General features: G+C 42.7%; 1 protein-coding gene across 1 annotated transcript in view; it reads right to left on the bottom strand.

Annotated features, from left to right (window-relative positions):
* WSCD1 (WSC domain sialate O sulfotransferase 1) overlaps positions 1–26711 on the bottom strand; it is an 86503-nt gene that overhangs the window by 38663 nt on the left and 21129 nt on the right. The window contains exons 2-3 of the mRNA XM_087717190.1: positions 17639–18328; positions 2680–2794 (exon numbers count right to left, since the gene is read on the bottom strand). Of these exons, the coding sequence (XP_087573316.1) occupies positions 2680–2794; positions 17639–18065 (542 nt within the window). The 5' untranslated portion in view covers positions 18066–18328. The remainder of the gene's footprint in view (positions 1–2679; positions 2795–17638; positions 18329–26711) is intronic.

Genomic DNA, 26711 nt, shown 5'->3' with positions numbered 1-26711 from the left:
CGGTTCAGCCGAACTGGACCGAACCAGTAGCAACCCTCCTCTGTTGCAGGAGTTGGGTATGTCTAGTCTAGGGAAAAGAAGGGCTAGGGGCGACATTATGGCAGTGTTCCAATATTTGAGGGGCTGCCACAAAGAAGAGGGAGTCAAGCTATTCTCCAAAGCACCTGAGGGCAGGACAAGAAGCCATGGATGGAAACTAATCAAGGAGAGAAGCAACCTAGAACTAAGGAGAAATTTCCGGATAGTGAGAACAATTAACCAGTGGAACAACTTGTCTTCAGAAGTTGTGGGTCTTCCATCACTGGAGGCTTTCAAGAAGAGTCAGGAAAGCCATTTGTTTGAAATGGGATAGTGTCTCCTGCTTGAACAAGGGGCTGGACTAGAAGACTTCCCAAATCTCTTCCAACTCTGTTATTCTATTAATCTGACTCTGCTGGATCAGCCCAAGGACATCTAGTCCAGCATTGTTTGTCAGACTTGGCTAAACTCGCAACAGACATTTGGGAGGGCTTTGGTGGCTCAATCACACATTTTGATGCTGTTGACCCAATGCCACTGTGTAACAGAATATAGAACATAGAATCCTAGGGCTGGACGGGACCTTCTCCTCAAGGATACCATCCTAGTCAAATAGTTTTCCAGTCAATATAGTATTTATAGTGTAGTAGTAGTATAGTATATAGTGTCAACCCTGAAGCTGGCCTGACTGAAGCCATCTTGGAGCTTCAGTGCTGCCACACTGGAGCTAAGGGAAAGTGAGGGGGGAATAGAGATAGCTGGGGTTCTGCAGCCAAAACAAAATGCTTTCTCCTGGGAACCAAGGTCATTCTTACATCTGGAGTGTGTGTGTGTATATATGTGTGTGTGTGTGTGTGTGAGAGAGAGAGACAGAGAGAGACAGAGAGAGGAGGAGGAGGAGGAGTGACTTTACCAGCCAACCAGATAGCAACTTGATTGGACCATGTGACTGACTGTTTGTAGAAGGGGGGGGAAAGCTTTTACTTTTAATTAGGTGAAAACAGCAGGAACTTTCAGAGTCGGTTTTCCCCAGAACTGTGTCAATGTGATATACCCAATAAAACTATTCTTTGAGGAATCTAACTACTTTGGAGTTTTTCTTGCTATGGGTATATTACTTGAACCCCGACATATAGTATATTTGGGGATAATCTTGGGGAGAAAGAAGCAAGATCTGCAGACAAATCAAACAAGCAGCTGCTAAGCCCACAGAAGGAGTTGAGGTATGGCAAACGCCTCAGAAGGGAATCCTCTCTAGTTTCTTCAGTTGTAAAGGGGGGGGGGGGAGATGTACTTTCAAACTTGGATATCTGCCTTCTCAGCAGAGGTGGTATTTAGCCAGTTCTAGAGAACCAGTAGCGAAAATTTTGAGTAGTTTGGAGAACCGGCAAATAGGCTGGCCATGCCCCCGCTGCCTCCCAGCTGATCTTCTTTTGTTGCTCTGAACAGTAGAACGGAGCTGGAAAGCAGGCTAGCGGGGTGGGGTGAGAATGGGGCAGTGGTGGGTTTCAAATTTTTTGGGAACCTACTCTGTGGGTGTGGCTTCCTTTGTGGGAGTGGCTTGCCAGTCATGTGACCTGGTGGGAGTGGCTTGCCAGTCTTCCTTCCTTCTTTCTTTCTTTTTCTTTCTTTCTTTCTTTCTTTCTTTCTTTCTTTCTTTCTTTCTTTCTTTCTTTCTCTCTTTCCTTCCTTTTGTCTCTGTTCCTTTTTTCTTTTTTTCTTTCATCTATCTCTCACTCTTTTTCTTTCTTTTTTTCTTTCTTTCTTTCTTTCTTTCTTTCTTTCTTTCTTCCTTTCTCTCTCTCTCTCTCTCTCTCTCTCTCTCTCTCTCTCTCTCTCTCTCTCTCTCTCTCTCTCTCTCTCTCTCTCTCTCTCTCTCTCTCTCTCTCTATATATATATATATATATATATATATATATATATATATATATATATATATATATATATATATATATATATATATATATATATATCAGTCTGTCTGTCTGTCTCTGTGTGTGTGGGGGGGGGGGCAGTGGTGGGTTTCAAAAATTTTTGGAACCTCTTCTGTAGGTGTGGCCTGCTTTCCAAGTCCACTGGTGGAACCTCTTCTAACCGTAGATTTGACGAACCGGTTCTACCGAATAGGTGCGAACTGGTAGGAACCCACCTCTGGAATGGGGATGTTGCAGTAACCTTCCCCCAGGAGTGGGGGAGGGAATGGGGATGTGGCAGTATCCTTCCCCTGCCATGCCCAACAAGCCATGCTCACAGAACCGGTAGTAAAAAAAAAAAATTTGAATGCCATCACTGCTTGTGAGGTAGTCTAAACAACAAGCATATCTATAAATACTACCTCCATCTTTATTGTAAGGCTACATTAATAGATTCTTTGCAAGAACGAAAGCACATCTTTCTCTCCCCTCATCTTTACAGACCAAGAAAGTAAGGAGAGTCCCCCTTGAGACATTTGCCATGCTACCCATTCCTTCTGTGCGCTCAGCTGCCTCTTATCTGACTGTTCTCCAGACTGTGGCTCTTCCTTTTGTCGTCCAAGGTCATTCTCACATACCTGAGTCAATACATATAAAAGAAGGACCAATTCATGTTAGATTGATTTCGCCTTTAGGAGCAACAGCATGTAGGAAAAAAAAATACATTTTTTTCTTTTATTCTTTTACCTCTCAGCACAGGCTTCTTGGCAATGGGAAATTGTCATTTTTCTCAAGTCATAGAACACGGCTCCTTTCAACGTCCTTTTCCTTGAGTCGTCGCCAAAGCAGCCAATATAAGTGCCTTCAGCATATGAAAATACAATCGACAGTTAGAAAGAATCCTGAGAATCCTGAGAATAGAACTGAATACAACCCCCCCCTCCCCTAAAGGTAAAGAGTTAGGACAGCAATAGCGAGGAGAGCATGAGGGGGGGTCATGCTTGGGCGTGCCACACCCATAATACAATGCACACAACCTCAGCATGCATGGCCGCATGACCAGTGCTCCCCCCACATTTTTGGCGTGCTTTTTTCACCCTCCCCAGGCTCCAGGGGCTTTATAGGAGTCTGGGGAGGGTGAAAACATCCTCTACACACACCCACGCACCCCCCCCCCCGCCCCAGAGGCCCTTTGAAGCCTTCAGGAGTTTCCCTGAAGCCTCTGGAGCGCGAAAAACCACCCCTACGGGCAAACCAGAATTTCGGCAACAGACTTCCGGTTTGCTCGTAAGGCCGGTTTTAGCCCAGTTTAGCCTTGAAAGCCTTCCGGAGTCTTCCCTAAAGGCTCCGGGGGGAGGGGGGAAAACCCTATGAGCAAACCAGAAGTCACTTACAGTTTGTTTGTAGGGTCATTTTTTCCCCCTCCAGAGCCTTCGGGGAAGCCTCTGGAAGTACCCTGAAGGCTCCGGACAGCTAAAACCGGCTCCATGAGCAAATCAAAAGTACGTCCCCAAACTTCCGGTTTGGCCATAGGGCCAGTTTTTCACACTCCAGACAAATGGCACCCCTGACAAATGGCTCCGCGTGCCATAGGTTCGCCATCACGGCCCTAGCACATATGTGCTAGTCATTCTTGACTCTAGGAGGTGGTGCTCATCTCCCTTTCAAAGCTATAACGGGAGCTCACTCTGTTACGCGGCACTAAGGATTTGAACTGCCGAACTGCTAACCTTTCTGATCGACAAGCTCAGCATCTTAGCCACTGAGCCACAGCATCCCTTTTAAAGTACACCCTTGCATTCCTCTCCTATAATAGCTGTAGACTCATGTTCTGCCAGGGAGAACTAATAAAACATGATTAAGAACTAAACTTCATGTAAGAAAATATGTAGCACTTTTATGAGTAGCCCTTGGCTCACCACCATGCATTTAATAACCATTTGAAGTTACAACGGCATTGGGAAGAAAGTGACGTATGACCATTTTTCACACTTATGACCATTGCAGCATCCCTGTGGCCACATGATCTCATTTCAGAGGCTTGGCAACTGACTCATATTTATGACAGCTGCCGTGTCCCAGGGTGATGTCATCACCTTTTGTGACCTTCTGACAAGCAAATTCAATGGGGAAGCAAGATTCACTTAACAACCACTGCAGTGATTCACATAACCAATGTGGGAAGAAAAAACGTAAACTGGTTCACAACTTGTTGAACAACTATCTCGCTTAGCAACAGAAATGTTGGGGTAAATTATGGTCATAATTCAAGAACTACTTAAGCCATGCAATTTTTTTTTCTCTTTTGCTGCTTCTCTGTCTCGTGCATCATTTAGCAATGACAATATTTTTTAATTCTCACACATAATATTTATTATTTATTGAATATTAACAGAACTCAAGTACTTGCTCCAAAACTTACTGAGAGTGGAGCTTATCAAGGAAAGAAGCAACTTAGAACTTAGAACTAAGGAGAAATTTCCTGACAGTAAATTCTCCAACCCTGGAAGTTTTTAAGAAGAGATTGGACAACCATTTATGTGAAATGGTATATGGTTTCTTGCCTGAGCTGGGGGTTGGACTAGAAGACCTCTAAGGTCCCTTCCAACTCTGTTATTCTACTTTATTCTAAAGTGCCATTGTAACTTAGTGCAGCTCCTAAATGATTTGTTTTAAGTTGAGGACTAACTACTGTATATTTTATTTTTGTTCCCAAACTATGACCATTTACAATCAACTTTCTCACTTCCCCCGTAAAGGTTGATTGGAGTGTTTATGAAACTTCTCATGCCAGTTGCAAACCATTATTATACATTCCCCAATTCTAGTCTTTAAAGCATACCCAATTGGAGAAATGAGCCAAACCGGAAAAAAGAAATCAGGGCTAGAAAGCAAAAGTGATATAATTTATTCTGGCATTATTGAGGCATGTTTCCTGCTTTTCCCTGACTTTGACATCCTACTTGGAAAATCTTCAAGCAATGCAACATTTATTTAAAACCAATCTTCCCTCATTCTCCGCACTGCCCCTCCCTCCTTCTGTAATGCAAAATTAAAATGAAACCATCATATTTGCATCTCCTTGATAAAGCTTCTGAATTCAATCTTGCGAACTGTCAGGCAAATGTAGAAGATAGGGGGGAAACGACCTATGTGGAGAAATGAAGACTAGCCATTTATCTGATTTCTTGTGAAAGGACATGAAAATGATTTTTAATTATGTACTACCTATGCAAAGCCTAAAAGGAACTTTTGGGCTGGTGAAAAAATAATAATAATAATGATCACCTTTTGGTTAGCGTGTGACAGCAGCCCTGGCCATTGATTAGCTGACATTTTCTGTAAGGGTTGCCAAACTAAATACTTATGCATTGCAGGTAGTCCTCGACTTACAACGGTTCATTTAGTGACTGTTTGAAGTTACAGCGACACTGGGAAAAAAGTGATTTATAACCAGAAGTGGAATTCAGCTGGTTCAGACAGGGTCTGGGCCAACTGGATGTTAATTTTATATCCGGTTCGCCGAAACAGTAATGGCAAGAACTGGTAGGCCCCGCCTACCCCATCCCGCCCCTCCCAGGAGTCTCCATGTGGCCCATTTTGGATGCCAGGTAAGTGCAGGGCCTTTGTGGAGCCTCTGAGAGGGCAAAAAACGGGCCTCCCGGAAGTTCCAGAAATGGGCCGGTTTCTGGCCTCCAGAGGGGTTCCGGAGTCTGGGAGAGGCCGTTTTCACCCCCCAGGAGGCTCGAGGAAATCCTCTAGAGTAGTGTTTCTCAACCTTGGCAACTTGAAGGTGTCCGGACTTCAACTCCCAGAATTCCCCAGCCAGCATTTGCTGGCTGGGGAATTCTGGGAGTTGAAGTCCGGACATCTTCAAGTTGCCAAGGTTGAGAAACACTGCTCTAGAGCCTGGGGAGGGCAAAAAAATGCCCCCCCACCATGGTGCAGGAGGCCAAGTAGGCCATGCCCACCATAGCCACACCCACCCAGCAACCGTCCAGCGAACCGGTTGCTAAAAAAATTTCAACCCCACCCCTGCTTATGACTGTTTTCCACCCTTACAGCTACTGCAGCATCCCCATGGTCACACAATTAAAATTTAGGCGCTTGGCAACTGATTCATATTTATGACGGTTGCAGTGTCCTGGGCTTATGGGATCCCCTTTTGCAGCTTTCTGGCAAGCAAAGTCCATGGTTCGCTTAACAATCATGTTAGTAACAACATTAACAATTGCGGTGATTCTGCAAGGAAGATTGTAAAATAGGGCAAAACTCCCTTAACAAATGTCTCACTTAGCAAGAGAAATTTTGGACTCAGTTGTGGTCATCACTTGAGGACTACCTGAGTTACAGCACTCTATCATATCAACTAGAAAAAGCATCGAACTCATAAATATCTCCTTTTCATTTAAGAATATATTGTAAAAGCTTTCGAAATGGATTGGTTGATGGTTTGTAAAGTCTCTTGTCTCATGATAGCTAGCTGCCTTCTTGAGTTTCTTAGAAATCTCTTCAACTGTGTGTGTTATCCTACACAAAATCTGACAGCGACACAAATGTGCCCAGCGCACTCTGAAAGCAGAACTAAATATTTATCTGATTGATTTGAATCACGGAAGATAAAGGCAGGCAACGAGTTTTGATGCAAAAGGAAAGCACCGCGCAAAGTGAACATAACCGATAATTATAATAATTTTTTTAAAAAGGTACTGAGACTTCACTAGAGAATTTTACTCATGTGTGCATTTGTGGGTGAAAATTATTACTGACAGACCCTCTTTGCGCCCTTTCCATGCACACGTCTTGGTGAACAATTTCATTTCCATGAATGAAGGATTCACGCAATGTAGTTAAAATTATTTCTGCAGCGAGGACACGTTACAGAATTATCCTTCCACTCCCTGCCATCCAGGCAGAGCTGAAGAAGCTTCTTGGAGGAGAAGCGAAACATTTTCAAGGAGAAGCAAAGAAAGTCCCTGCTGCCTCTTGAAAAAGCACCTTTGGGACAACAATGACCTGGATGACTGAGAATCTTTGTAGCAGTGGTTGGATTCAGCCAGTCCATACCTATCCGGGAGAACCAGTTGTTAACTTTCTAAGCAGTTCGGAGAACCGGTTGTTGGAAGAAATCTTATTTTATTTTTTTTCCACTTTGCAGGGCTAATCCTGTAAGGAAGGCAGGAAGGAAACATTCTGGTGTTGTTTCTAGCCTAATCTTTCTTGCCCTGCTTACAGAAACTGCCTCTCCGGTTAACCCTTATTACATTGTAACAGCTAAGGTGAAGCGCCCATCGACATGAGTGACGTTGAGTTGGCCACGCCCATCCGGTCACATGACCATTGAGCCACGCCTACCCAGCTGGTCATTAGGGAAGAGAACCGGTTATTAAATTATTTGAATCCCACCAGTGCTTTGCAGACACACATTACAGAAATTTCTAGGCGAAGGGTGTCAAACTCAAGGCCCATGGGCCGGACTCAGCCCACCATATGGTCAGGTGGAAACAACGTGGTCGGGTCGCCATGTGGAAACAATAGGCCTACATGGCATTGGCCCCGGTCTAATCTCATCACTTCAGCCTGGTCTACCCAATGCAAAGTGGAAACATGCCAGCAGTTTGGGGAGTGGCCTCAAGCTGGCCATGACCACCCATCTGGCCACACCCACCCAGTCAGCCATGCCTGCCCAGCCCGAGATCCACCACAGCCCTCAATATTCTAGGTCATTGTATTTCAAACTTGGCATCTTTAAGATGTGTGGACATCAACTCCCAGAATTTCCAGCCAGCCTGGATTTTTCCAATCAAAACCTAGTTCTCTAGTCCAGCAACCCTCAATCTTTTAGGGGCAGGGTCCAGTTCCATGGAGGCAGGGGTCAAATCCTCCCGGTTCGGCCTGGTTCGGCAGAACCGGTGTGTGTGTGGGGGGGAATTAAGTTTCACCACAGCATGGAGGGCGTTTTTTTCTTTTTCTTTTTGTAAAAGTTTTTATTTTTTTTCACTTTAAAACAAACATTTCTTCATTCCTTAATCAGTGTGTCATCTGAGAGGAAATTTGTTTTTGTGTCATAACACTTATAGCTTATCACTAAATTCTTTACATACACCCAATGTTCCCTCTAATTTTTTTTCAGTGTGAGCGGAAAAGTATAGTGTTTGAGCAGCACATTTTCATGCCTGAGCACCTGAATTTTTTTCATAGATGTCACCCAAGACAACGAAATCAGTGTTATTTGAAACTCAATTCTACCATGTAAATATCCATTAAGTAAAGAAATCTCCCTATACAGGTAGTCCTAAATCTCCGACCATAATTGAGCCCAAAGTTTCTATTGCTAAGTGAGACATTTGTTAAGTGAGTTTTGCCGCATTTTACAACCTTTCTTGCTACAGTTAAGTGAATCACTGCGGTTAAATCAGTAAGCTGGTTGTTAAGTCAATCTGACTTTCCTGTTGACTTTGCTTAGCAGAAGGTTGCAAAAGGTGAGCCCAGGACCCTGCAACCCTCATAAATATGAGGCAGTTGCCAAAGATCCAAGTTTTGATCATGGGGCCATGGGGATGCTGCAATGATCATAAGTATGAAGAACAGCTGTAATTCACTTTTTTTCAGTGCTGATGTAGTTTTAGTCATTAAGTGAACTGTTGTAAGTTGAGGACTACTTGTATTCAAGTTCAATGGATGACTCTCTATGGGAAACGGATCAAAACTTCTCTCTATCCATACTATGAATTACTTTATATGCTTTATACTTTCCTCCTTACTATCAATAGTCTGCAGTGATATTAGCAAGTTATAAATAAATTACCAACTGATGTAGATTAGCAATTGGGGCACATAAAGAAACAAACAAAGAGGGGAGAGGAGGGAGGGGAGGAAGGAAGCAAGGGAGAGAGAGACAGAGAGAGAGACAAAAAAGGAAAGAGGAGAAAGAGAAAAAGAAAGTGGAGAGGAGGGAGGGAGGATAAGAAAAAGAGGCAGAAAAAAGAAAGAGAGAGAAAGAGAAAGAGGAAAGGAAGAAAGAAAGAAGGAAGGAAAGAAAAAAAGAAAGAAAAAAGGAAGAAAGAAAAGAGGAGAGAAGAGAAGGAATAGGGGCCAAAAAAGCAAACAAGGAAAAATAGGGGAAAAAACTTTCACTGGGAAACACTATTTTTCCATAAGCACAAAACTTTCCTAAACAAGGTTAATTTTCCAGATTTTGACTTTCCGGTCCAGGTGGACCAAGAAGCCTTTATTTTCTTTTTCTTTTCGAGAAATAAAATCAAATAAAATGCGCGGAGCACCAGCTCAACTCCCCCTTCCTGCGAAAAAAACCTCGAGTCCCAATGCTCCGAACGCAGAGGCTGGATTCAGACAACATGTGCACACCCAGCGTGGGTTTCCACTTGCTTGCGTGGCAAGCGCCTCCCACACACCTGCATCTTGGAAGCGGAGCCAACTGCGGGGAGCCGAGCCAGCCTTGGGAGCTTAGCCGACAAACCACGATGGAAGCATGCTCTGCACGTCACGCGGAGAGTTGGCTACTGCCATTGCTGCTGCCGCCGCTTCCCTCCTCAGTAACTTTGATCCAGGAGGGAACGGCCTCCCTGTCAATCAGCCACACGCCAGCGGAGGGAGCCCAATCGTAACCCTAGGCGACCACATTTCTGTTGGCCAAAGGCCTGCCCTCCTCTGGGTGTGTCCAGGCACTATAATATCCCGGCCCAGCTGACAGAAGCCTCCTAGCTGCTTGCAGACTAAAGTCCATCATGCTAAAGATCACTGCGCGGCAGTTGGATACTGATGCGCTGTGTTTTGTTGCCCCCTGCGTGGCCGTGCACCCGCGCAGCATAGAAGGAACAGTGCATACATCTATACATATTTTAACATTACAACTTAATATATATCCTGTTATAATATTTCTCTTCCTAAATTATTTAATTTTATACTTTTTATAGCCAATAATAAAATAATCCCATATATTATAATAATCAGATTCTTCTTTTCCTTTAGTTGCTAGGGTGAATCTACTCATTTTTACATAATCTAATATTTTCTTAATCAAGCTTTCATCTTTAGGGATTTCTTCAGCTTTCCAATTTTGTGCAAATACCATTCTAGCTGCAGTTATTACATGAATAATCAAATATACATTTTCTATACTGTATTTCCCTGGTAATATACCCTGTTTCCCTGAAAATGAGTCCTCCCCAGATAATAAGCCCAATTGGGCTTTTGAGCACATGCGCTAAAATAAGCTCTCCCCTGAAAATATTGCAACACAGCAGCAGCCATGAGGTGACCACGCTCGCTGCCTCCTGCACCCCCAAAATAATAAGACCTCCCTGAAAATAAGGCCAAGTGCTTATTTTGGGGGTCAAAGAAAATAAGACTCTGTCTTATTTTCGGGGAAATATGGTAGCAGAGGGTGGTTTTTTTTTCTGTGGACCAGGAGTATGCAATTTCACCTGATGCCTGGTCCTATGTGTGTGCAGATGGGGCTTCCCTCACTTGCATGGCCCGGTTCCTGGTGGGCCACAGACTTGTGCCAGTTCACAGCCTGGTGGTTGGGGACCCCTGCTCTAGTCCAGATATCTGGAAATCGCTAATTTTTGAAAAACAGTTCTAGGTACAAGGAGTCTCTGACTTACAACCATTCATTTAACAATGTTTGAAGTTAAAACGGCACTGAAAAACCTCTTCTTGCACTGACAGCTGTTGCAGTGTCCCCATGGTCAGGTGATCAAAATTCAAATGCTTGGCAACTGGCATGCACTTATGCCTGTTGCGGCATCCTGGGGTCACCATTTGCAACCTTCCCATGGGCTTCCCACAAACAAGTCAAGGAGGAAGCAGGATTCACTTGACAACTCCATCTCATAGCAATGAAAGTTGCCATCCCACTTTTGGTTGTAAGTCAAGGATTACCTGTATTTCATATACTCCCAGTCTGAGAACTTTAAAGTAGGGGAAAGATATTTGAAGATAGATCAATATTTTTTTTCCTGTTTCATGTTGTTATTTCATTATTTATTTCACTTCAAAACAACCTGTAAACCCTGCCTGGTTTAACCTACTTTTTTTTTCTTTTCTTTCTTTAAAAGAGAGCGCAGTGGAAAGAATTGTATATATGAATGGCATACCTAGTCCTGTTTCAAAAAGGCTCTTGAGTTTCACACTTCTACACACCTTTCCCATTTCCTTGTTATTGTAGAGCTACATAAGCCCGATGTCAACGTCCCGACTGTCGATCCCAGACAAATCAAGCTCACTCAAGACCTGCCAATGTCTCATTGCAAAACTTTGTTGAGTGCATCATTTCGGCCAGAGGTGGGTTTCACATAATCTTACCACCGGTTCTCTGCGTACCGAAAATGTGAGTGCGTGCATGGCTTGCACGCATGTGGGCAGCTTAGAAAATATGGCTAAATAGGACGGCAGGTTTGCCTGAACTGGTCTGAACCGGCTGAAAACCACCACTATCAAAGGCAAAACCAGCTCTACCAAATTCCCGCAGAAACCCACTGTGGGAAGAAATATCCACTTGGTCCAACCCAGGGGGGGGGGGGAGGTATTGGAAATAAAATGGGGGGTGATTGGAAAGAGGGTCCATTTATTGATGAAGCAGGGTTTGTGGTTCTGGGCAGCTGACAAAATGGAGTTGAGAGTGAGTGCCAAGGTTGGATACCCCTGTCGTAAAGCAACATAGTGTTAACAGATTGCTTATATTACAGGTGTCAAATTTGCAGCAGCATATTGTCATCACATGACATATCATGACATTTTCTCCCTCTGCAGAACTGGGGAGGGCATGGCCTGCATGCGATGTATCCATCCCGTGGGCCACCTGTTTTGACACCCCTGGCTTATATCTTCCCCAAAGTCAGTTCTGTGTTCCTTTATAGCAGGGGTGTCAAACTTGTGGCCTGCAGGCCGGAAGTGTTATGTGCTGGCCATGCCCGGTTTAGTGAAGGGGGAAAAAGTTGTGATACATCATGTGACAATGTTGTGATGACATGAGTTTGACACCCCTGTTTTACAGGGAACAGAAGCAAGAAATTCAAGACGGCAGCTTTGAATAATTACAGCTGCCATCCTGACTTTTTCTGACATATACCACTTCCAGAGGTGGGTTCCTACTAGTTTGCACCTATTCGGTAGAACCGGTTCGTCAAATTTACGGGCCACACTTACAGAAGAGGTTCCAAAATTTTTTGAAACCCACCACTGGTCCTTGGATATGATTATTCTACACTATCATGCTCATATTTATAAAACTCAGTGCCTCTGCGAAAGGTAAGGATGACTACTGCGTTTGTGGTGCAATCAGAACATTGCGTGTGTTGAAGTTGTTTTAACGCAAACCAAAGATGCCTTTTAAAAAACAAGTTTACATCATATTCTTATGCATGCCAGTGCTGTGTGTGAGGTAATTTAAGGTGGTTCTGACAAGTGTCGTCGGCATCTTCATATCTGGTCAAATGGGCGGCAAGCCATTCCCATCCGGTCACATGGGCGGCAAGCCACTCCCACAAAGAAGGCCACACCCACAGAGTAGGTTCGAACAATTTTTGAAACCCATCACTGACCACATCCATAAACACTTCTATACACAAGCTTTTTAGACTTAAATGAAGGCTTTGCGTTCTTCTGTTCCCACCCCCTGCATTCTTTCCCATCTCATCTTCAGTCTCTGAACGAAAGCTTTTCACAGATGAATCCAAAATAAATCATTCAATCTTCAGCGCTTTTTTTTTTTTGCTAAAAATAAGCAATAGAATTTACACCACTCTCCCTTTGAAAAAAAAAAGTGAAAAAAAAAGAGTAAAGAAGAAGAAGAGAAATCAGCAAAGTAGGAGGGAAAGCTAGAACTCTTGAATTAAGATGTTGAGACAAGGTGAATGGTATGTTTCTTCTAAAGAGGTGAACATTGGCACTTTCCAAACATGCAATTAGGAAGTTCGCAAGCTGTGAACAGGCACCCACAATAAGCCGCTAAGAAGGTGGGAGGTTCTCTCTCTGAGCTCCATTTCACAGGTTTGGAGAGGGTTTTTTTTATCGTTTGCAGCTGCATATTCAAAGCCATCTGGGCTTCCTCAGTTGTTGTTGTTTCATTGCGAGGTAGATAGAATATTGTGGTTTAACCTCTTTTCCTCCTGCTGTCAACTCTGAAGCGAACCTGGCTGAAGCCATCTTATGCTGTCTCATAGTTGCCACGAACTCTGAGAGTGGGAAGTAGATAGACTGGGTAACAGTCAAAACAAAAAAAAATTCTTGTAGGAACCAAGGTCATCTCAGCCTCTCAGCTACTTACAATGTAACCGGTGACATTTGGGGAAGGAACTATTTGTTCTTTAAATTAGTCTAAAACTGCGGGAATTTTTAGAGTTCGTTTTCACTAGCTGTGTCGATATGATGTATCTAATAAACATGTTCTTTGAGGAATCTACCTGCCTCGGAGTTCTGCTTTTGGCAGATGCATTACTCAGAATACTGATACCTGCTTTAAGGTTTTTTTTTTTAGCAATAGCAATAGCAGTAGACATATACCGCTTCATAGGGCTTTCAGCCCTCTCTAAGCGGTTTACAGAGAGTCAGCATATTGCCCCCAACAATCTGGGTCCTCATTTTACCCACCTCGGAAGGATGGAAGGCTGAGTCAACCCTGAGCCGGTGAGATTTGAACCGCTGAACTGCTGATCTAGCAGTAGCCTGCAGTGCTGCATTTAACCACTGCGCCACCTTGGCTCTTAATTAAGATGACAGGTACTTCTTGACATATGACCAAAATTGACCCCAAAATTTCTGTTGCTAAGCAAGACAGTTGTTAAGTGAGTTTTGCCCCATTTTGAGACCTTCTTGCCACAGTTATTAAGTGAATCACTGCATTGTTCAGTTAGTAACACAAATGTGGTATTGTAGGCGAATTCTGTCAATTGTTAGCAGTTCGATCCTGACCAGATCAAAGTTGACTCAGCCTTCCATCCTTCCGAGGTCGGTAAAAGGAGGACCAAGATTATTGGGGGCAATATGCTGACTCTGTAAATGGCTTGGGCAATCATTCATTTAGTGACCGTTCAAAATTACAACATCACTCAAAAAATGACTTGTGACCATTTTCACACATATGACTGTTGTAGAACCCCCATGATCATGTGATCAAAATTTGGACTGTACCGCCACTCCCTAAGCATCATTTCTCTCCCTGAGCAGCTCTACAATGTACGGTCTCCAACTCACAACATGGTGTCTGGGGAATTCTGGGAGTTGAAGACTAAACATTTTCAAGTTGACACAGTTGAAAGATGCTGCCCTATGGTACAAAGGATAGGAAGAGAGAAGACGAGGGGCAAATATGCAAGAATCTGTTACTATAGACTATCACAATAAAATATAGTTGTAGTCATCATGTGGAATCAATTTCCTGGTCTATCTATTTATAAAGTTGACCAGTTACTAACCATCATTTAACCTCATGGAGGTATTGTGAAGGTAAAAGGACAGATGGTGAATTGTGAGCCACTCAGAGGAAATGTGAACATAAATTAAATGCTTTGCTCATTTTGGCCTGTTGTGCCTTAAAATGGCTTCTACTGTACAGCACGGTGGAGTTGCCATGATACCGGCTTCACAGTACTCCACAAGGGAGCTCCCTCTGGTAAGGGGGAAAATCCAACATTAGAAATTACATTTGGTCCAGACATTTCCCCCCTATAAATAAATACATGGACAATGCCAGGTTATCAACTAGTATTAATTTAAATTTTGATTTGACTCTTTGCTGATTTCTTGACAATGTTTCTTTAATATTTTCTACGTCATGCTATTGTAAACTGCCTGGTGCACTTTAATAAGCAGAAAGGTGGGAAATAACAACAACAACAACAACAACAACAACAAATTGAAGATAAACAGCAAGAAAAAAATCATAAAATACCGGGACTTGCAAATAGTGGTTGACGACTGTGGAAAAAGAAATCATGTGTTGTCCCAATTGTAATTGGAGCCCTTGGAGCAATACCTAAAGAGCTACCTCACTATTTGAAAATTCTACATTTACCTGACTTACCTGTACTAAAAAAGGTCAATGAGGCTGTGCAAACCATTCAAACCACTACATTAGCTGAAACAAACCAGCTGATGTATGCAGCAGCCTTCATGACCACCAAAGAATTGGATTTGAAAATACAAAAGAACCAATGGGGCAAGAAGAGGAAGCCTAAGTGGAAAATTCGGTTGGAATTGAAGATCAAAAAATTTCGTGGAGACTTGAGCAACTTGAAGAACCTAAGGCAAGGTCAGCTAAAGCAGGTCAAAAGCAGCCTGGAAGTAAGATATGATTTGGAGAATAAGGAGATTGCGGTAGTAATTGAAGAGCTGAAGCAGAGGATTGTTGCCGTTGCTGAAAAGATTAAAAGGTATGAAAACCGAGTAACTCAGTTCAAGGAAAACTCACAGTTCAGAGCAAATCAGCACCAGTTTTATAAAAGCTTAGAAAGTGGAGATGGAGTAACAACAAATGAAAAGCCTGATAAAGAGAAAGCTCTGAAATTCTGGAAGAATTTGTGGGAAAACAACAAGAAGGACAACAGAAATGCAAAATGGATCAAACAGATTGAGGATTCTATTAAAGTGCATAAAATGGAAGATGTGAAAATAACAAAAGAAATGGTACAAAGAAAGTCAAGAAAAGTGAAGAACTGGAGTGCACCTGGACCAGATGAGTTACATGTAACTCATCAGTGGTTAAAGGCACTTACAAGTGTGCACAAAAGATTGGCAGCCCAAATGAACCAAATCTTAAAAACACCTGAAAATGATGAATGGATGACAACTGAAGGACATTTTTGATCCAAAAAGATAAAGAAAAAGGAAAGGACCCCTGGCAACTATAGGCCAATCACCTGTTTGCCAACAACATACAAGTTCCCTACTGGTATCATTGCAAACCAAATTTATGGATACTTGGAAAGAAATAACCTGCTTCCTGTAGAACAGAAAGGATGCTGCAAAAATTCAAGAGGAACAAAGGACCAACTGCTAATTGACAAGCTAATCCTAAATAAGTCAAAGAAAAGACAAAACAACCTGTTCATGGCTTGGATAGACTATAAGAAAGCGTTTGATTCAGTTCCCCATAGCGGGATCAAGAAATGCCTGAAAATCTTTGGCATCAGCAGCAACATACAAAAATTCATGGAAACTTCAATGAACCTCTAGAAAACAAAGCTTATAGCTAATGAAGAAGAACTGGGTGAAGTTGAAATTAAACAAGGCATTTTCCAGGGTGATTCCCCTTTCACCTCTACATTTATACTCTCAATGCTACCACTGACAATCATTTTGAAGAAGATGGACTGTGGATACGAACTTGCAAAGAAAGGACTGAAAATTTCACACTTGGTGTACATGGATGATTTGAAGCTGTTTTGTAAAACAAAAGCTGAACTGAATTTATTATAGCAGTTATAGCAATAGCGGTTAGACTTATATACCGCTTCATAGGACTTTCAGCCCTCTCTAAGCGGTTTACAGAGTCAGCATATCGCCCCCAACAATCTGGGTCCTCATTTTACCCACCTCGGAAGAATGGAAGCTGAGTCAACCCTGAGCCGGTGAGATTTGAACAGCCGAACTGCAGCTAACAGTCAGCTGAAGTAGCCTGCAGTGCTGCATTCTAACCACTGCGCCACCTCGGCTATTAATTGAAAGCACAAAAGAATTTAGCCAAGACATTGGTATGCAGTTTGGAATTGACAAATGTACAATGGCAACCAAAGCAGGCAAGATCATAGAAGATGATGGAATAGAACTTGAGAATGAAGAAATGATAAAGGCAATAAAACCAGAAAAAGGCTAGTACTTAGGGAATTTAGAGGCCTCTGACTTAATGCATAATGAAGTCAAGGAATTAACTTCATCCAAGTACATTTGATGAATTTGCAAGATATTAAAGTCCAAATTGAATGGAGGAAACATCATAAAAGCCATAAATACCTGGGCTATACCTGTGATTCAATTCTCTGCAGCAATAATTGACTGGACCCAGATGGAGTTGGACAATTTGGACAGAAAAACAAGGAAGCTTATGACAATGAATCATGCTTTGCACCCTAAAAGTGATGTTGACCGATTATATCTACCAAGAGCAGAGGGTGGTCGAGGACTCCTACAAGTAAAACAGACTGCAGAAGAAGAAAAACACAGCTTGAATGATTACATCCAGAAAAGTGAAGAACCAATGATTAAGGAAGTAAATAAAGGAGGTCTTTTAAAGAGAACTAAGTCAAAAGCTGAATATAAGAAAGAAGTAATTGAGAAGCGAGCTGAAAATTGGAAAAACAAAGCTATGCATAGCCAATACTTGAAAAGTATTGAAGGCAGAACTGACCAAAAGCTAACTTTATCAGACTTGAACATTCTGATTCTACAAAAAACCACCCTACTTGGAATAGCTTATATCCTTCGACGTTACCTTAACAGTTCCTAGGTCCTTGGTTAGGACTCGAGCTGTTGAACTACCAACCAGCCCCAAAGGCTGTGAATCTCACCAAAGATGATGATGATGATGATGATGATGATGATGATGATGATGATGATCATCATCATCATCATCATCATCATCATCATCATCATCATCATATCATCATCCCACGGTAGATATTTCAATGTATCTATGTCTCCTTTCTGAAATGCTTCTGCAAAATCTAGCACAAATCAGATTTACCTTTGTTTTTGGAGGTGTGCTTCAGTGTTTTTGTTCCAGAAGCCAGAACAGGTTCTTGGTCATTTACAAATCGGAGAAACCAACGTCTCCGTAACTGTCTCAATTCAGAGTTTCTGGAGATCAACCACCGTGGTCCATCTTTCTGGTCCGGGTTGGACCCATACACTGTGTGCATGTTGACCAGAAGCTTAGAAGTCAGGCGAGGCATCTGAACTGGTCTGCTCTCTGCCTTTGCATCCCCCGGCAAAGTCTCCACAACTGGTAGGCCCTGATTCCTGGAGAAGCCCCGGGAGCCTTGCTGGAGGACCAAGCGAGATCGCTGTAGGAGGAGAAGGCTACCTGCCATCAGATAAGCGGCTGTGAGGAAAAAGAGCAGAAACTGGGTCCTCCGAAGAAACTTTTGTGGTCTGAAAAAGGATCTGGCCATACCCTTCCCAGGAAACTGAGCCGTTTACGCCTTTAGAACAGCTTTGAAGCCCCACCCTGGCTTCCCGCTAGGCCCTCCCATGGGTTCATCAGATCATCTTAGGACTTTCCCCGTCTCCAATACGCTTCCTTCTGAAGTCAGGCTGGTCGCCATCGTTCTCTGCACTGAGGAGGTTTCAGAAGGCCAGAAACATCCAGTCAACCGTTCACAAGCATCTTTCTCGATCACGGCCCATCACACTTCGGAGACTCTGCTCCTCAGATCTGCAAGAAGAAAGCACAATCTGTTCAGTTCCAGTTTACCAATTTGTTCCTCCTTAATCCGTTCCATTCCTCTTTAGCTGAAACCTAATCTGTAATTTACCACAGTCTGTTTCTATTGCAGTCTGTGAAACAATAATCCTTTGAAAAATGCTGGATGAGACACCGGGTGGGAGAGAAACAAAGCAGAGACTTTCAGCTGGTTGTAGCAGCTCCTTTCCCTTCTGCTTTCTCGGAATTTCACCAAAATTCACACTGAGAAAGTTTGGGATGATAAGAAATGTATTCTTTGGGCAACTACGAACTCAGAAAGCTCAGACTGCCCAAGGAGCTGCTGATACATATCTACAGAGGAATTATTGAGTCTGTCTGAATTATTGAGTTGCACTTCTGTAACTGTTCGGTTTGGCACAGCAATCAAACAGGACAGGTACAGACTCCGACAGATAGTTAGGACTGCAGGAAAAACAATTGCAACCAACCTGCCTTCCACTTAGGACCTGCATATTGCATGACTCAGAAAGAGGGCTGTGAAAATATCTACAGACCTCTCACATCCTGTTTCAATTCCTCTCCTCGGGACTCCACTATAAGGCATTGTATACCAAAACAACACAGGTTCTTTCCCTTGTGCCATCACTCTGCTGAATATCTAATTACCATATTTTTCAGAGTATAAGACACACTTCCCTCCCCTGTTCTTTTCTTTTCTCTTTTCTTTTCTTTTCTACTCTACTCTTCTGTTCTATTCAACTCTACTCTACTCTGCTCTCTATTCTGTTCTGTTGTTCTCTTCTAGTCTAGTCAAGTCAAGTCTAGTCTAGTGTATTCTATGTTCTGTTCTTTCTGTTCTGTTCTATTCTACTCTCTATTCTGTTCTGTTGTTCTGTTCTAGTCTAGTCAAGTCTAGTCTAGTGTATTCTATGTTCTGTTCTTTCTGTTCTGTTCTGTTCTTTCTGTTCTGTTTTGTTCTACTCTACTCTTATCTACTCTACATTCTGTTCGGTTCTATTCTATTCCTATTCTATTCTAGTCTACATTCTATTCTATTCTATTCCCTTCTATGTTCTGTTCTATTCTATTCTATGTTCTGTTCTGTTCTACTCTACTCTACTCTACTCTACTCTACTCTACTCTACTCTACTCTACTTTACTCTACTCTGAATATTCTATTCTGTTCTACGATGCTTTGATTTTGGTGCATAAAATGGAACCATGGAAAAATGGATTCATACCCTGTTTTAAAACTGGCTACATAACCTACTTTCAACCAAAATATCCTTGGAATTTGGGTGGGCCAGCCAAGAAAAAGTTAAAACTTAATTTAAATTAAAGCCTAATTAAAACTTAGCAAAAATTAATTGAATAGAGTTGAAAGGATTGTTCCCCATGTATTTAACAATTATCCCCTTCTGGAATATTAAAATTACATCACTGCCAGTTGTTTCAGGAGCTCTGAACTGCAACCAAGTCTCAGATGAGGCTGTTGCCTGTGTGTTCTTCTTTTAAAACAAAGCAGTTCATTTGCATTCCAGGATTCATAAATCAGAATATAGTTATCCATATTTCACATTCCTCCACGTTTTTCATTTCACTTTTTTTCTGGAAGACAATGTGCACAAGCATCTATATTTTAGGCAAATATTGATAAAAAGGAGTACTTTAGGGGAAATGCAAATTTCCGAGAATAAATCTATGTTTAGAGAGTAAATGCAGATGTTCATACTATCTGAGCTGCTGAAACAGTTCTACAGAGGAATTATTGAGTCTGTCATCTGCACCTCTATATCTGTCTGGTTTGGTTCTGCAACCCAACAAGACAGACACAGACTTCAGAGGATAATCAGAACTGCAGAAAAAAACAATTGCTGCCAACCTGCCTTCCATTGAGGACCTGTACACTGCACGAGTCAAAAAGAGGGCTGTGAAAATATCTACAGACCCTTCCCATCCTGGACATAAATTGTTTCAATTCCCACCCTCAAAGCAACGCTATAGGGCACTGCACACCAAGACAACTAGACATAAGAACAGTTTTTTCCCAAACGCCATCACTCTGCTAAACAACTAATTCCCTCACCACTGTCAAACCATTCACTAAGGCTGCATTACCATTACTAATAGTCTTCTCATTGTTCCTATCACCCATCTCCTCCCACTTATGACTGCAGGACTGTAACTTTGTTGTTTGTATCCTCATGATTTATATTGATATTGATTGTTTCCTGGTTGTTTATTTGTACCCCATGACTGTTAAAGTAGGACGTAAAGTGAGATTTGCACATTAAGTGTGAAATCTACTGGGTCAGGCTGGACAGTCTCTCAGGGGCCCTTTACTTCTATATTAAAAAGCCACATAGGCAGAGTTGCAGCTTGCAAAAGAACAGGAAGCAAGTGCCTAACCGCAGAGTTCAATAGTCTCACAAGACCATAAGGTTCAGCTAAAGTTCGCTTAGAGACACGTACTCAGTACCTATGACAAAAGGAGAAGTAAGACCCCATCTCCTTATAAGGCTTTCTCCTCAAGGTAACCAATAAGAAATGAGTTAAGTGTTTCTGTGTTACTGTTTGAGAATGTATAAGAACGCGTGCTTTGATGATGAAAGTTGTTCAGGATTTGCAATGTTAGCCATTTCGCTAACTTTCTGAACCTGGTTGCCAAATAAACTTTTCCTGTATCCAGAGAAGTCTAAAGCTTGTCATTTTCTGCAACAATTCCATTAAGTGTCGTACCTTATGATTCTTGACAAATGTATCTTGTCTTTTTATGTAAACTGAGAACTTATGCACCAAAGACAAATTCCTTGTGTGTCCGATCACATTTGGCCAATAAAGAATTCTCTTCTCTTCTCTTCTATTCCATCTATTCTATGCAAAACAGAAGGCTAGTTCAAAGCAGGCAGCATCTATCAACTACCTATCACACTTGGGCAATAAAGAATTCTGTTCTATTCCATTCTTTGAAAACTCTGTGAAAAAGAGTTTTGTGTTTGACTTTATGTAATACTGACACAAGCTGGAACTAGATTGATTTAAAGTAGTAAATATGCCCTTGTGCCAAGCTAGTTAATGATAATTGAATCCATATAATTTTCTTGGAAATAACACAGGCTTACCATTGCCTTTCTCTAGGCAGTTTTTCAAATTCCTGGACTAACCTATGGGGATTTTCGGATGGGCACTCAGCCAATGGCAAACTAAGTCCAATTCTGCATAGCTTCCTAAATAAACAAAAAAGTGACCATAATCCCCACCAAAGGCACTTCGAAAAAAGAAAAAAAACTTTTTTCCCCTCTAAGGGAATTTTCCTATGGTCTTGATTTTCAAGAATATAGTTTCTAAGTGTTTACATCAGCTCCAATGATCAAATAAACTACCAAAATCAATGTCTATGGAGATTCTCAGTCATCCAACTGGACTTTCTGCTTTTTCTTTGAAGATGTTTTGCTTCTCATCCAAGAAGCTTCTTCAGCTCTGAAGAAGCTTCTTGGATAAGAAGTGAAATGTCTTCAAAGAAAAAGCAGAAAGTCCACATATCTCTTGAAAAAGCACCTTTGGGATATCCAAAATCAAATAAGACTACCAAACGTTTGAGTGGCTTGTGTTTAAAATAGAAAGACTTGTCCAGAGATATTCCATACAATACGTGTAATCCTTGATTTCTAACCATAATTAGGATCGGATCGTCTGTCGTTAAGTGAGGTGATTGTGAAGTGAGTCATGGCTGATTTAATGACTTTTTTGTCATAGTTGTTAAGGGAATCAGCATGGCTGTTAAGTGAATCCGACAGTTGTTAAGAGAATCTGGGCTCCCCATCAATGTTCCCTCTAATTTTTTTTCAGTGTGAGCAGAAAAGTATAGTGTTTTTTGAGCGGCACATTTTCATGCCTGAGCACCTGAATTTTTTTCACAAACGTCACCCAAGACAACAACGAAATCAGTATTATTTGAAACTCAAAGTTATGTTTATTCAAGGTACCCGCTTAATTAAAAGTGTTATATAATATCAGTATCACTTAACAACATTTCTGCTTAGCAACCAAAATGTTGGCTCAGAAACTCTGGCATTTGAAGCACGCAAGTCTTAATGCTGTCAAGTTACATGACCCTTGCACCCCTAACTCTTTAGAAAAAAAAACCCAGGGTGTTCAAACTTGACAGCTTTAAGACTTGTGGACTTCAACTCCCAGAATTCCTCCTCCAGTCATGTTGCTCTTTTGCCTCGGCGCCGCTCTGGCTACCTCCATCCAGACCTGGCAGCTGCGGCGATGTCATCTGCCTGGATCTGCTCCATCTTCAGTTTTTTTCACCAGGGGCAGGGTCATTGCTGAAGATGCCGATGAGCCCCCGCTGCCACCAGAATAACTGCTGCCTCCTCCTCCTCCTCCAACAGCACCACTGCATTTGTTGCCCGGCGCTGCAGCTGAGGTGAAGCCGCCAAAGCTCCAGCTGGAGCCCCCGCCCATGGCAGCGGCGTCTCCCCGTCCACTCGGAGCACCTGAGCTGGGCACCGTGTTACCCCTGCCACCTCCTCCTCCTCCACCATTCTTTTGAGAAGCCATGAGGCCTTTTTTTCCTGCTCCGCCCCCTCCGTTGCCTTCAGAGCCGAGGTGGCACAGTGGTTAAATGCAGCACTGCAGGCTACTTCAGCTGACTGCAGTTTGGCTGTTCAAATCTCACCGGCTCAGGGTTGACTCAGCCTTCCATCCTTCCGAGGTGGGTAAAATGAGGTGGGGGCAATATGCTGATTCTGTAAACCGCTTAGAGAGGGCTGAAAGCCCTATGAAGCGGTATATAAGTCTAACTGCTATTGCTATTCCTACTGGCTCCTGTGATGGCGCCACCATCGGGTTCGTTCTCGCCACCTCACCTTTGACAGCTGTAGGAATGTATTACTATTATCCTTATCATTTTTCCTATTACCTATTTCCTTAACTTCTTACGATTATAATTTTGTTTGTATCACGTTTTATATTGATTGTTGGTTTTTTTTACTATCCTAGTATGATTTATGTTATAGGGACATGGTGGCTCAGTGGCTAAGACGCTCAGCTTGTCGATCAGAAAGGTTGGCAGTTGGGCGGTCCAAATCCCTAGTGCCACATAACGGAGTGAGCTCCCATTACTTGTCCTAGCTTCTGCCAACCTAGCAGTTCAAAGCCATGTAAAAAATGCAAGTAGAAAAATAGGAACCATCTTTGGTGGGAAAGTAACAGCATTCCATGCGCCTTGGGCATTTAGTCATGCCAGCCACATGACCACGGAGACGTCTTCGGACAGCGCTGGCTCTTTGGCTTTGAAACGGAGATGAGCACCGCCCCCTAGAGTTAGGAACGACTCACACATATGTGTGAGGGGAACCTTTACCTTTACCTTATGATTGGTGTTGATTGCTTATTTAGTATTCTATGATTATCACTGTGTTGTATCTTACGATTTATGAGGATTGTATTTTATGATTATGATCATGATTTATCACGTTGCTTGTATGTACACTGAGAGCATATCAGGGGTGGGTTTCAACCGGTTCGCGGCGGTCCCTGCGAACCAGTTGGTCGGTGAACCCGGAAGTAAGTAACTTCCGGGAAGGGCGAAGGGCCCACACGCCCGCCCGTGCTCCTTACCCGGTTTTGACGAGTTCTGCGCTTCCACGCATGCGCAGGACGCATACAGCGCCTGTGCGATCCTCCAGGAGCAGCTGAAGCATCGCACAGATGCTAGTACGAATGTGTGCACCGCGCGCATGCACGCGTACGCCGCACGCGTGCATGAGGACGCCGCCGGCCCCGTTCCAAGCGAACTGGTTGGAACGGGGCGAGAAACCCACCCCTGGAGCATATGCACCAAAGACAAATTCCTTGTGTATCTAATCACACTTGGCCAATAAAAAAAAATCCTATTCTATTCTATTTATCTCCCTTTCCAAGCAGCACCTAACTTTTTGCCTGACATCTTTGCGATCAGAGAATGGAAGAAAGCTCCCACTGTGGAAATGTTCCCTGCCTTCTTCATACACAGCTGAACAAGGAACATGTTTTCTTTGCCTTCCCCCAAGCTGCTTTCACAGAAAAGATGCTCCTTGGAAACCCAAGACAACTCCTGGCCAGAAACTGCCTTCCTTTTGCAACAAAAGGTTAAAGGTTACCAGAAACATAAAACAGTTTTCTTTTCATTCTAGGACAGGCCTTCTACTGTTCAGAAACAAATTGCCCAGTGATATATTTCAAGCCTTCTGAGGTTTCCAGAGAGGAAGGAAGTTTTCTAATTACCATATTTTTTCAGAGTATAAGATGCTGCGAAGTATAACACACACCTAGATTTTGGGGAGGAAAACAAGGGGAAAATATCTGCCTCTGCCTCTCAGCAATTTGCCTCCTTGCAACGAAGAGTACAGACAATATACACTGTTAGTAGTGTTATATTTCAGATTATACTTGTACAGATGCTGTTAAAGTTGATGTGCTTTCTGGAAGTATAGTTATTCTCTGCTATTTAAAAGAATAGCACTTTTTAAAACAATAGCATGGGACTTCTTCAGATCAAACATTTATTTTAAAAAGCTTCTTCCTTTTGTTAAGATGTCTAGAATAATAATAAAGCAGTCTTTAAAAAATAAGTCTTAAGAATTTGAACATTCTGTAGGCATTTATAGTTGTTGACTTACCTCCTTGCAGCAAACAACCTGATTAGCACAAGAAAAAAAAAATCTGCCTCCCAGCAATTTGTCATGTGGAGCAAACAGCTAGTTTCACTTTCAATTTCTCCAGATCATCAGCTGTTACAGGCTGCAGGGATTGCTATAGCTTATTGAAGCCTCCTTGCAAACCCCCCACCCCTCTTTGCTGCAAAGAGGTAAATTGCTGGAAGGCAGAGGCCAAAGGGTTGTGGCCGGTGGGTGGGTGGGACTACATTCCGTGTATAAGACGCACACACATTTTCACCCTCTTTTTTTTGGGGGGGGGGCGAAGGTGTGTAAAATACGGTATATGCATGGATGCTCAAATTCTCCACCCTTTCAAATCCATATATAAGTACTGTATTTTTTCAGAGTGTAAGACGTACCGGAGTATAAGACGCACCAAGATTTTGAAGAGGTAAATTTTTTTAAAAAGTTTTTTGCACTCTGCAGGCCTCCCAAATCCTCTGCATGCCTCATTATTTTGTGGAAAAATGGGGCATGCAGAGTTTGAGAGGCCTGCAAAGTGTTCTTGGGGGATGGGGGGGGGGCACAAACGAGCAAAAAAAAGGCCCATTTTTCACAGAAATGGGTCCATTTTTTGCCAAAAACAGGGCATGCATAGGCTTTAGGAGGCTTGTAGAATGCTCTGGGCGGCTGAAGGGGGGGGGGCAAACATGAGCAAACAACAGCCCATTTTTGGTTCATTTCTGCCCTCCCCAGCCCCCAGGAGTACTCTGACAGCCACCTAAAGCCTATGTGCATCCATTTTTGTGAAGGAGGCAGGGTTTGGGGAGGTCACAAATGCTGTATTTAGTGTATAAGGTGCACCCATTCTTTCTCCCTCTTTTTTTAGGGAAAAAGGTGCTTCTTCTCCAAAAAAAATACGGTAGTCCTCGACTTACAACCATTCATTTTTAGGCACTGAAAAAAGTGAGGAATAGTTGTAATTGTGAGGTACCTGTATCTCAATAGGTTGTGACAATAGCCTTTCTCTCCCTAGTGGTAGGGCTGATCTTAGATGTGTCCAAGACAAAACAGAGGGTGTAGAGCAGTGTTTTAAGACCACACATGGGATACTGCATCCAGTTTTGGTCACCACACTATACAAAACAGGGGTGGCATTCACTTACTTTCCCTACTGGTTTGCAAATGTGAACGCACCGTCAACGCATTTGCACGGCCTTCCACGCATGAGCTTTGCTTGTGTGCGAGGCTTGCACGCATGCGCACGGCTTGAAAATGTGCCTAAATAGGACGGCATAGAGCCAGGGTGGGTGGGCAGCCCATCCACAATCTCCATTACTGGTTCGAGTGAACCGGTCCGAACCGGCTGAATACAACCTCTGATACAAAAGAAGTTGAGACTCTGGAAAGAGTACAGAGAAGAGCAGCAAGAAAGATTAGAGGCCTGGGGGTTAAAGCATATGAAGAACCGTTGCAGGAATTGGGGACATCTAGTCTAGTGAAAAGAAGGACTAGGGGGTGACACAACAACAGTATTCCAATATTTGAGAGGCTGCCACAAAGAAGAGGGAAGGGAGTTCAACCTATTTTCCAAAGCACCAAAAGAAAAGATAAGAAGCAATGGATAGAAAATAATCAAGGAGAGAAGCATCCTAGAACTAAGGCAAAATTTCCTTACAGTGAGAACAATCAACCAGTAGAATGGCTTGCCTTCAGATGTTGTGGATGCTCCAACATTGGAA

The sequence above is a fragment of the Thamnophis sirtalis genome, unplaced genomic scaffold (assembly GCF_051295495.1).
Source record: "Thamnophis sirtalis isolate CommonGarterSnake01/CBP01778 unplaced genomic scaffold, rThaSir2_p1.2 scaffold_6, whole genome shotgun sequence".
NCBI classification, from domain to species: Eukaryota; Metazoa; Chordata; class Lepidosauria; order Squamata; family Natricidae; genus Thamnophis; species Thamnophis sirtalis.
The sequence above is the reverse complement of the archived record's forward strand: the minus strand, read 5'-3'. Positions and strand labels throughout refer to the sequence as shown.